The sequence below is a fragment of the Aspergillus vadensis genome, assembly GCF_003184925.1.
Source record: "Aspergillus vadensis CBS 113365 unplaced genomic scaffold BO88scaffold_23, whole genome shotgun sequence".
Lineage (NCBI taxonomy): Eukaryota > Fungi > Ascomycota > Eurotiomycetes > Eurotiales > Aspergillaceae > Aspergillus > Aspergillus vadensis.
The window spans coordinates 31,233-43,530 of NW_020292061.1; the positions used below are offsets into that span (position 1 = coordinate 31,233).

The window sequence follows — 12,298 nt, forward strand, 5'->3', positions numbered from 1 at the left end:
TTAAATATTATCTCTAATTATACTTTAATTAATTTAATATTGATTATTAATTTATCTTTCCAGCTGTTGAATTTACTTGTAATAATATAAATAATATAATTATAAATTAATTATTATATAATATTTTTTATAACTTTTAATTAGACTTTTATATCAAATTTTGAAATAATTTTTAACGGCAGGAGGTCTTAATTATATAAAATGATATTAAAAAACCTAAAAAATAAGAAAATAATTATAAAAAATATAATAAATAACTATAGAAAAATAAAATTAACATTATAAGAAATATGAAAAACTATTTTATTTAAAGAAAAGAAATTTAATTAAGTTATTAATCTAGAATTTATAATTTAAGATATTAAAAAAAATTAGTTCTGAAATTTATAAAATCTCTTTAAATTTCTAAATATATTAGATTCTAAATATATTGTTTATATTTACTTAAAAAATGTAGACAGATTTATAATATACTCTATATTTTTCTGTTAAAACTGTAGAATATAGAAAGTAACTAGAAAAAATTATTTTTAATAGTAGATATAAATAATAAAGATAAATAAAATGTTAAAGAAGTTAAAGATTATTAATATTATAATAATTAAGATTATTATCTAATTAAGTAGAAAGACTAATCAAGTAAATATAATTAATAATCTTTTATTAAAAATATAATAAATACACAGGAAAATATTTAAGATTACTATATTAAAGATTATATTAGCTAGAAAAATAAAATAAAATACTATCAATTAATTAATTAAAACAGGCCCAGGTCTTAATAATAAATTGAAAATTTATAATTTTTTTTCAATATATTAATAAATATATCTTAGATACTGTTATAAAATAATAAATTTAAATTATATTTTTATATATTAAAAATTTTATTCATTATGATTTAATATAAATTCAGTCCCGTGGAATAATTATATTATTAAAAATCAAAGATTAAAATCTCTGATTTTTTTATAAGCTAGAAATAAATACAGAAAATAAATTAATTAAATTTGAAATTTTAAAAATTGTAAGATATTTATTAAAATTATTATTATTATCTAATATAACTTTATTAATAATATTAAAATATTAAATATAAGCTATCTTAATGATAATATTTAAATAAAATCTTAGAATTAAGATCTAGATTATATAATCTTCATTTTTTAATATTAAATAAAATAATAAATTATACTGATATACCTAGCACTGCCTGAAGGTAGTACCAGTTAAAAATAGAAAAATTAGTAATTTAATAATTTAATAATAAATAACTAAAAATAAATTATATTCTATTATATTTATTTATTAAAATATTCTTAATTAATTATTTATTTTAATTATCTATAAAATCTTTATATTTCAATAGTTCTCTTTATTTTCTTAAGATTGAATTAATAAGTATAGACTAACTCTATATAATTATATATAATAACTAGATTTAATATTTCTTTGAAAATAGTATATTTAATATTCTTATTTTAATATTTTATATTTATCAGTTCTATCTGTTACTTGAGAATAGTAGTAAGATTATAAATATTATTAAATTTTTTACTATTAATTTAATTAATATTAGTATTATATCCAGTATAATAAAAAAATTAAATAATATGTAATATAAGATATATCTTTCTCTTCTCAGAATACTAGTAATATAATATTAAAATATAAGTATTCTAATAATAATTAATATTATGAAAAACTCTTTCCGTGATATTAAAGTTAATATTAACAGTATAAAGATAATATTTAAAAAAATTCTATTTAATAAATTATTCTTATAATATATAAATCTTCTTCTTAGAAGCTGCTTTGGAAGATATATTAAAGAATTTTATATAAAATATATAATCTAAGAATAAATAAAGCAAGAAATAAATATAAAAAAAATAATTAACTATTAAGTAATTAATAAATAATAATAAAAATAATAAAAATTACATGATATAATACTAAGAAGTAAATGAAATAATTATAAATAATTAAAAAAATAATAATCCTGGGATAAAAGAAAAAGAGAAAGAAGAGTAATATAAAAAATCTTTTTATTTATATTTTTTTATAATAGATCTACCCATGCAAACATAATTGAATACTTATAAAATTATATAGAAATAATATATAATTTTATTTTTATTATATACTCTGTAAGTTCTTTATCTTTTATTATCAGATTTCTATCTTTCTAAATCAGAAATTTATAAGATTATTTTTGATACCTGAGCCAGGTGACTTGTTCCAGTAAAAAAGAATATTATTTATAATAAAATAATCTAATTCCCAGAGCAAAGGCTATTAGAATAATATATTAAAATAATTATAAAAAATATAAAATTATTAATAAAGGTTCTATATTTTCCTGATATTTATAAGATACTGATTTCTTTGTAATAAGCTACTGATCTTTTAAGGATTAGTTTATTTTATAGATATAGACTATCTTTATTATTATCAGATAAATATATGGTGTTTAGTAGTTGATTCCTTATCTAGTCAACAGGCCTTCTACCCTGACAAGTAGATCCTATCACACATTTCTTTTGCGATTCGCGATAGATTAAGAAAGGAAATAAAATAATATTCCAGCTGTATTATCAGACTTAAATTATAAGAAAAATAACAATATCCTGGCTCTCTACCAGTAATATACTACTAAAAAAATAAAAATGTTTATTTTTGTTTTTATTATGATATAACTAAATATATAAAAATGAATAACTAGAAAGACTATATAATTAATAACAAGATTTCTCTAATTGAGATTATAATAATAAAATTATATAATTTATTAATTATCTAGAAGAATTATAATCTTATATACAGCAGCCCGATCCAGCAGCTTAAGAATATTAAAAATATATTTAAAAAATAAACTGCTCAAAATATTTAGAATACTAAAAAAATAATAAATATAATATTTCTATATTTGACAGAAATAAGAATTTTTATATTTAGATACTTATAACTCCACAGGATTAATTGGTTAAAAGAATAAGAATTATATCACTATATTCCCTGTGTAAAGTACTAATCAATAATATTATTTATAAACTTATAAAATATCATTTGACTGTTGTCCCGTCGTGAAGACTTGCCTACTAGACACTAAGATGCTTTTGTTAAGGCCGGAAAGCTCAATCTTTAGTATATCATGTGAGAAACGCTTTTGAGATTTTCTAGATTTTCTTTCATTGGGCCTGGCACTTGCATGCATTCAGCAGCCTGCACGTTGTACAGTCAGTTTCTACTAATTTCTTGTGTTGACTCGTCAAAAATGCGGGTGAATTCACCCACTCTAAATTGATCTAAGGAGAGTGATCACTCGAAGCTCAATAGACGTTCTTTCATCTCTCCATCTGCTTGGGCTGCATGCCCAGGGATGATACTATCTTCGCTCCACCTTCATCAAGCTTGGACCGGCCAAGAACAATTTGTGTCGCATGTCGGGTACAAAGATCACTGGCTATGGGGGAACGATAACCCGGTGATTGCCTCAAGAAGAGAAGATTTGCCGCTCGATTGATCACCTACAACAACGAGCTTTAAAGGCAATAGTAACAGCTCACATACGGGTTCATGCTCTCTTACCTGAGGAAGGGAGACTCCCTCGCTAACTCCGAGTTAACCAAGTTTCTCGATAATCCCTAGAACCCGAACTCGACTGTCATTGTCAATGCTGTCAATTCTAAATTTCAGAGTAACATTACCCTGCCCGAGATACATGCTGTATCTGTAAGTGCCGCATACCTTCTTTTCTGGTGCACGATGCTCCATTTGCATTTGTGGAAGGAACTAAGAGCGTGATGCTGAACACTATGTCCATAATGCTTTGAGTGGCGGCAAACGAACTCCATTTCCTCCGAGGTCTATTGGGTGTTATTGTTGGATATTCTCCTTACTTCGATACTTAATACTTCATACCAAGTTCGAGCCGAGAGATTGTCACAGGGACCAGTTCGATTCTCAGATGATATTCGAAGTTGTGTTCTAGTGCGCTGGATTCTTACGGTCGGGATCGTATGTGCCGTGCGCCGTCAAGTCACAGATCCCTGCATACAGCTACCAATGGCTTTCGCTGATACTATGCATGGGTGCTGTGAGAATTGGGTGACGGTCGGGCAGAAACTTAAAAAAAGCGAGAACCCCTACTGATCTTCGGGGTGACCTTTGGGAAAACAACAAGTCAAGCACACTCGCTGACTGCAATTTTGACTTCAGAATGCAGAAATCAGTATCTTTTTCCTGTCCAGGATGCGAGAGTGGAGGGTTCCGCAGCTTGGTGGAGGCTCAGAAGCACTTTGAGGAGCAATCTCACTCTGTGCGGTGTACCGTCTGCCAAAAGGCATTCGGCAGCGGCATGTCAGTCATACAGCATTATCAAAAGCACGTCAAAGCTCGGGAAGCTCCAAGCAATACGAAAAAGCCCATTCAGGAGAGAAAGGCATTTAACCAGCATTCAGCAGGTCCAACAATAACATCGCCATCACCTCTCCGAAATGGCCAAATGTACTTTCAAGAAACTCTACTGACAGCTGTCGGAAATATAATGCATTTCGGAGAGGAGCGTGATCCGATCAACTTGCCCTTTCAATTGCCTTTGATCGCATCGGGTGTAGCTGATGCTAATGGTAACAACCCTCTCAATGTTTGCTCCCTTGTGCAGTCGCCCATGCGACTAAGTTGAACTACATAAAGACTTACTTGGTATCCGGGAAACTCTTGGCTAGGAATCGATTTCAACACAAACACCAACGTCGTTCTGCATCCTCTTGAACAGTGTCTGATTCTGAGGTATCTGCGTTCCAATTGCCATTCAGAGAGCCGCCTTCGGAGAGAAGGATACATACTAGGGCCAGTCAAAGTAAGGAATAAAGACTTCCCACGGAAGGGGTCCATTCCCACTTATCAATTTCGCGAAACGCCGTCTGCGGAACAGCCTGGATTCAAGAGACATGCCATCGCACTCGATTGTGAGATGGTCGGTGTCAAAGACAATCGGCAAACTCTCGCGTTCATAAGTGCCATTGACTTTTTGACTGGCGATGTTCTCATTAGCCGCTACGTAGCGCCATCCGAGGAGGTCATTGACTGGAGATCAAAAATTACCGGAATAACCCAAGATGTCATGACAAGCGCCACGATAGCTGGCGCTGCATTCAGAGATTGGCGAGAAGCGCGCGAGAATTTATGGCAATTTGCCGATACATCCACTGTTTTCGTTGGCCAATCCCTCAATTATGACCTTGAGGTTCTGGGAATCTGTCACAACAAAATTGTTGACTCCGCCATTTTGACTGCGGAGGCTGTATTCCCAGCCACTGGCCCCACGGAGAGTTTACCTCGCGCTTGGAGCTTGAAGGCCGTGGCCAAAACTCTTTTGGCTTTGGAGATTCAGAGCGGAGATCGTGCGCACAGTGCTTTGGAAGACGCATATGCGGTACGCGACGTGATCATATTCTGCATCAGAAACCCGGAACAGTTAAAGTCATGGGCAGAGCTTCGACGGAAAGAAGAGGGACGAAAGGGCAAAAAAGGCCGGCGCAAGAGCAAGGCCAAACGAAATCCGACCACGTCGTCTACTCAAGATATCCAGCATAAAACTCGGGTGTTAAAGAATGAGTGTGAATACGATATTGATGACGATGACGAATTTTGCTTGTCCGAGTATGCTAGGGATGCTGGCTGGCCAGACGGGTGGGATCCTTGGTCTGATTGATTCAACTTCCTTTCAAATGTCCAAACAGAATACGAAAATTTGGTATCCTATCGGAGAAGGGAGGCAGCTTTCCATACATCTTACTATTTGAAAAAGAATAAAACGTGATCTGAAAATTGTGAACGCAGGTCTGTCCGTCAGCCCCTATCAAGCCAGGTAGCAGATGTAATATGTCGTTCCATCACGTAAGTCATGGAAACATCTATACGTCATCAGGACACTTCCGGTACATGTAAAAGATGACAAACGGTGAGAATTGTCCGGTCGTGTGTGTTGAGGCTTGGGCGATTGTTGGTCAAGAGTCGTCCTCAGATTTTTATCATGGTGGCTCCGTAAATTCTGCGTAAGGCTGCTTTTCTTTTTTTTAAATGAGCGTTTTCCTAGCCCCTCTTGTCATTGAACGGTCCAAAATGCTGTTTGTGGGGCAAGTTATCTGAGGAGGTTCTAACGCGCGTTGCTGTAAGCCGCAGAATCCAGACTTTCTAATATGAGCGCAAACGCAATACCATTGAAATTAGCCTCGGCAATATCTTGCGGAAGAAAACAGGAAGCCAATTGAAAACTTGAAATCGTCTTCAGAACATAGCTCAAGCTATGGATACGTTACGCTCATACATCGCCTTCGACTTAGATAGTTCTGTTCTTCGTGCTTAATACTATTATTTTGTAAATAACTATATATTTAGAAACTTAGTAGCAATACTAATTTGTACTTACTTATAAACAGTTATAGAGTATTATTTACTCTTATTTCTCTTCTTCTATCTAAGACTAGTTATTCTTAGATAATTATCAGCCTGATACCTCCTTGACCCAGTTTAACAGTATATATATCAGTAAAGCTAAGCTAATCAGGACAGGGAAGCGATCCTAAGGTTTGACACATCTCTCCTGAGCACAAGTTGATCTTGCCCCGGGTCACTGCTCCTTGTCTTACTTCAACATACAGGAGCCATATGTGATATGCTGAAAACCTAAATCATTGAAATGTTGAGTGTTAGATGGTGTAAGAAGAAGAACCCCAAATGAACCCGAAAGTTAAATATTCCGTATCACCAATCGTCAAATCATTTTGGCCAACCTTATTATGCAAAACTTACTTAATTAGTGAACCCAACCATGTTTTCACTACCACCCATGCAGTGGATAGCGAGTCTAGACTATATCTAATTTCCAAGTCCGGAGGCTAATCATGTCATGCGTCAGCCACCCCGACCAGATCTCAAATGTCACGAGATAGACGCCAATCATTATAAGTAAAGAGTGGACCACATCACAACTCGGACAAGCAAGGAAGTACTAAGAGCTTAGAGTCTTTGTCCTATTGCCTACTCTGACCTTTCATAGTGAATATCTTTATCTAATGGCACTATCATCACATCTAGCCAAGAAACACGAATTCCACCCTGCAGGTGCTGGCGACTTGCGAAGTCCGTGCCCTGTGCTTAACGCACTTGCGAACCACGGTATATTATCCCGCGATGGCCGTAATATTACGGCTAATCAGCTGAAGGACGCCCTCAAGCATATTGGTGTGGGCATCGACATCAGGCTCGGCCTTGTCAATTCTGCGTATGCTGTCCACGACGAGCATTCGCATCGTGGCCTTCGCAACCCAGAACAGGTAGACGACTCCGGAATACCTGTCCTAAATCTGGATCAAACTGGTCGGCCTCATGGAATAGAACACGACGTGTCTCTTTCTAGAGAAGATCGCGCCTTAGGTGACTGTATCAGTCCTCATCCTGGATTAGTTGAAGGCTTTCTCGGGTATCCACAGCAAGACTTCTTCACCGTCTCCCATCTTGGGAGGTTTCGCAAGAAGCGGTATATCGAGCAAAATGCAAAAAATGAGATTCTAGACTTTGGCTACAGGGCTCACATAGTGGCCTGCGCTGAAGCTGCTCTATTCCAGGGCGTATTCGGTGAAGGTGTCTTCCGTCGGTTGCCGGTTAAGTACGCGAAAGCCGTTTTCCAAGAGGAACGTTTACCATTCAATGAGGGCTGGACGCCGCGCTGGTTTGCATTGATGGTTCCTGAGTTGGCTATGTTAGTTCTCATAATCTTGTATTTTGCTTCCTAATTTGACTTATTCTTGGTTTTGAAGCGCATAGGGCTCTAGCAATAAATTTACTCTTTCCGATGAACGTCCTAGATCTTGCATGAAAGGACCAAAAGACAACCGTAGTTCTTTTCAAAACGAACTTGCGCTTGACGCAACATTAGTCAAAGCGGCTAAAAGGATGCTGTCTCGCCAAGAAATATTTTGAATGCGTTATGTAGTCAAGGTGACCTAGACATTCTGGGCATGATATTTCCCCCAGTTCTTCACTGCAATATGAAAGTAGTTCGTAACTCCTACAACAGGCGCTTAGCTAACCAAGCCATCACTTGAAGCCTGACAATTCCAGACAACAGGAAGATTACCAAACGTAGAAGCATAGTTAGATTTACCCATCTTCTTTTCTCATTAATATATATATCCACAGCTAGAAATAGCCCTCTCACCATAGCTCAGAGTCAAAAGATGTCTAGATAATAGTGAAGGCTCTATTTCTTGCATAGTTAGTAGATAAACTTGATAATACTATTGATATTGATAATACTATTGAAATAGCCAAGCACTGTAATGTTACCACAAATATTTAACAATCTCAGTGATCAAACTATCCATATTGCCACCCGTTTCCGCCTCCGCGGCAAGCAACATATGTAAACCAATAGGTAGAATTTAGGGGTATAACAAGAATGAAGAGACATTTGAATCACTGTACTTCTACTGCCGCCAACAGGGACCCTACATTCAACAGTAGATGCTTTGAATATAATGCACACCTCCTACCCCTCACCACTTTGTTCATCTTGCCAACCGGTGATCCAAGTTCCAGGATCACATCTGCCCACAGGAAGCTTTTCTATACGAGGGACTCGTGAATAAAGCTTCTCATCCCGAGAGGCTTTCCGTTTGCGGCCGCGCCTCTGATGTGTTAGACATACATCACATATATCTGGAGCTTGGGTTCAGTATCACACGATATACATCCATAGTATCGGGCTGTACAGCGAGTCTCTGACACGGGGGTTTAGAGTTTTGCAGAGTATTTCTCTGACTAACTTCTGGTCTCCACCAGCCATTCTATGGCTAAACCAACGAGAGCCCCATCTGGGGGAATCATAGCTCCGGTTCGTTACTTGCTATTTACCATTATTTCTCCTCTAGGCTCATCAATTTTAGAATCATTCACTCAGCTGTTGCTTAGGCATTTTATGGTCGGAATGTTGAATAGATTAGGCCAGACCTATCAGAGATCAGGGCTTTATATCAGAGAAATGCCATGTTATTGATTATTCCTGCATATCTGCCACCAATCACCACTATGTATAATGTAACAGCAATCGCTATACCTCATTATTAAGTAATATAAATAAATAGTCTATAAGAGATATTCTATGATGATTATTAGTATTATAAATAAAGTTCATAAAAGTCTTTCCCGGAGAGAAGTCGGCCACCAGTAGTCAGACAGCATTTACCTGCCTTCGTCAAGCTGGTGATCTTCTTGCTAGACCATTTGACGTCACTGCCAATCAGGTGGCTCCAAAAGTAGCGTAGAGGAATGTAGAAGACGAGCATCCAAAAGCATAGGACAGTGGTGATAAAACCCCCGGTCGCAAACAGCACGTATAGGATATACCGGTACACTTTGGTGTTCGCAATGCGGAGGGGAGTCTAGATGAATCAAAGCTTTATGAAGTAGGTGGCGATGAAGTACAGCAACAGACAGATGAAACGTGCAGTAGTACCACTAGTCAATCGGTGCCGTGGCATCGATTGGCAGCGCCGGCGGTGATATCATCCCAAAATATACAACCCTGATAGTGAATCCGCGAAAGAATCACAGTCCGACGCAAATGCAGGCAAGAGCGACAAGGACAATGCATAGTGTCGCGTACGTCACAGGGTTGTATGGCATGTTCGTCCTTGTGAACGGGCATCTTCGGGTGCATATAGGAATCAGGTATGATTTCGACAGGTGGAGAAACGACAGGGCTAATATGAAGCTTGAGGGTGGACAGGGCTGAGCGCAGCGATGAGCGCAAGGCATTAAATCAGGGGTTTCCTGAGAACGTGATAAGGGTTTGATCTATATCAGAAGCATTGGAGACTCCGGATAAAATTAACAGGATCATCTTGTGCGATGACGAGAGTATGAGGGGCGAATACGAACACCAGGGTGAACAGGAATGAGTCCAAAGCGCCGAATGAGGGATTTCTGAGACGGTGAGAACGTTCGAGACTCCCTCCTCCCCCATGATATCCCCAGGTGGAGTGAAGAGGGCCTCTGGCAGTTGAGCCACAGCTCGATCAAATACGGCGGAATCCAGAGGGGAGGTTGAATTCCGCTTCTTTCTCGGTGCCCCTGTATTAAAACGGTAGGGACTGTCCGAAGCTTGCGACGGCTAAATCTCTACTTTGGGAGATCTATGGTCGAGAAACACGAGGCTCCTGGCGCGATTCGCGACATTGAGGCCTTCCACCTCGCTACTTCTGCTCCAGCCTGCTCTTGGCTCGATGACAGCGTCCGACTGGGTTTGCTTGCTGCGATCGCCGGCTTTGCCTTTCCGGCTCCGCTCCTGGCCATCATCAACCAGGACATTGGCCCTAGCGCCGACATCTCCTGGGTGTCGCTGACCTACACGCTGACGATTGCGGTTGGTCTTACCCTGATCGGCCGCATCACAGATATTTTTGGGAGGCGATACATCTTCATCGGCGGCGGTGTCCTCGGAACCGTTGGAAGTATCGTATGCGCGAGAGCGGACAGCGTCAACACCTTGATCGGAGGCATGACATTGATCGGACTGGCTGCATCGACTCAGGTATCTTACTTCTACGTGGTGGCAGAGCTTGTGCCGATGAAATACCGCTTCGCAGCCAACAGCCTCATGTACGTCTTCACGACGCCGGGCGGTGCCTTTGCGCCTGCCATCGGCGAGAGTTTGGTCCGCACCACCTTTGTGGGCTGGCGGGGAGTGTTTTAGGTCCTGATCGCCATTAATGCCGTTGCGTTACTGTGCATCACTTTGTTCTACTGGCCACTCACCTTCCGGGAGAAGCATGGCAGCCAGCGAAAATGGGCCTACATTCATCTGTTCGACTATTTCGGAACCCTCCTGTTCATGTCCGGCCTGACACTCTTTCTCATGGGCCTCTTCTAGAATGGCCCTCGATACCCATGGTAGTCCTCCTATGTGGTCGCGACCATTGTCGTCAGCAGATTCTCATTTATCACATTTATCCTATGGGAGTGGTATGGTCCAAACTGGCAGCCGCTCGTTCCGATGCGTATGTTGCGAAATGTGCAATAGACGGCGGCGGTCATCAGCTCGGGGCTTGGTACAAGCCTCTACTATGGCCTTACCGTCATCTGGCCTCAATGGTATCCCTCATTTATTCCTCTGGGATTCTGTCCATGACAGCTTGCTCTACTCGCTCGTCGGGGCCGGCTGGCTATGTGGCGAGATCATCTCGGGATTTGCGGCCGTGGGCATTTGTAAGATCAAATACCAGAGCATTGTAATCCTTGCGATTACGGGGATCCTGTATGCCTGTGTCGTGATGTGCACCGTGGATTCACGCGATCAAGCCTGTTAGTTAGTGGCCTTTGGCACGTTCTTCGCTGGATTGGTGGAGGGGCCATCCCTTACAATTACGACCCTCGCACGAGGCGATCAGGATGAACTGGGCACTGGCTGTGGGTTCAGTGGGTTGATTCGCTTTTCCATCACAACCATCGTCACGGCGATCTACAACGTCATTATTACTACCCGGTCGGCGGATACTATCCCGACAGAGATTAGGAAGGTATTGGATAACAGTAGCCTGTCTCCCGAAGCCATACACATCCTAATTACCGCCCTGTCAGCTGCTCAGGCTCTAACCACCATGGTGGGGGTTATCCCAGAGCTCGGGACTAGAGCTCTTCAAGCCTTCAAGGAGGCTAATATTCAGGTATACCATACAGTTTATTCAGTACAATCGCAGTTACAGGACTCAGGCTGGTGGCCACCATGTTACTGCCCGATGTCGACTTGTTGATGAGTGAGGAGGTCACTATCACTCTGAGCCGGACGAAAACACCCGCCGTCGATGGCGATAACAACGCATCGAACCACCTAATATGTGCACGTAAACTTTTAAGTATAAAATATCAAGCCAAGTTAACTGAAGCCAGACTTTAGCGCGTTCTTCCACAATAAAAGAAACATCATGTATAAAGAAAGATAAATTATCGGATATGGAGGAGGAGTTGGGGGAGGTGGGGGAGAGAAGACGAAATTTTACAGCTAATTCCACATAGTGATTTCGGCATATTATTATATACAGGATTAGGAAAGTCATAAATACTTCTCTCAGCTCCCTCACACTGCCCCCTGTATCTAGACCAGCCATTCTTCTCTTCATGACACCTCACACAATCTCCATCCTTGTCTACAAGGCTCCCCACATTATGGCAGACCACTTTTAATTACAGTATAAGACCACGAATGTTCCTCTCATGTTGACCCTTGGCAATT

At 39.0% G+C, this 12,298-nt stretch overlaps 3 protein-coding genes across 3 annotated transcripts; all 3 read left to right on the forward strand.

Moving 5' to 3' along the window:
• Positions 1-4,222: 4,222 nt before the first annotated feature.
• Positions 4,223-5,719, forward strand: BO88DRAFT_445866 (ribonuclease H-like protein; the record flags this gene model as incomplete). The annotated part of the gene is made up of 2 exons (XM_025710243.1): positions 4,223-4,665; positions 4,699-5,719. The coding sequence occupies 2 exons, from the start codon at positions 4,223-4,225 to the stop codon at positions 5,717-5,719; spliced, it is 1,464 nt and encodes a 487-aa protein (XP_025559600.1).
• Positions 5,720-7,018: 1,299 nt separating this feature from the next.
• BO88DRAFT_407187 (peroxidase family protein) lies at positions 7,019-7,861 on the forward strand. The gene has a single exon (XM_025707359.1). It carries the CDS (start codon positions 7,083-7,085, stop codon positions 7,800-7,802), a length of 720 nt encoding a protein of 239 aa, XP_025559601.1. The 5' UTR covers positions 7,019-7,082; the 3' UTR covers positions 7,803-7,861.
• Positions 7,862-10,204: 2,343 nt separating this feature from the next.
• BO88DRAFT_456569 (MFS general substrate transporter) lies at positions 10,205-10,762 on the forward strand (the record flags this gene model as incomplete). Its single annotated transcript, XM_025710931.1, has 1 exon — positions 10,205-10,762. One exon carries the CDS (start codon positions 10,205-10,207, stop codon positions 10,760-10,762), a length of 558 nt encoding a protein of 185 aa, XP_025559602.1.
• Positions 10,763-12,298: the final 1,536 nt, after the last annotated feature.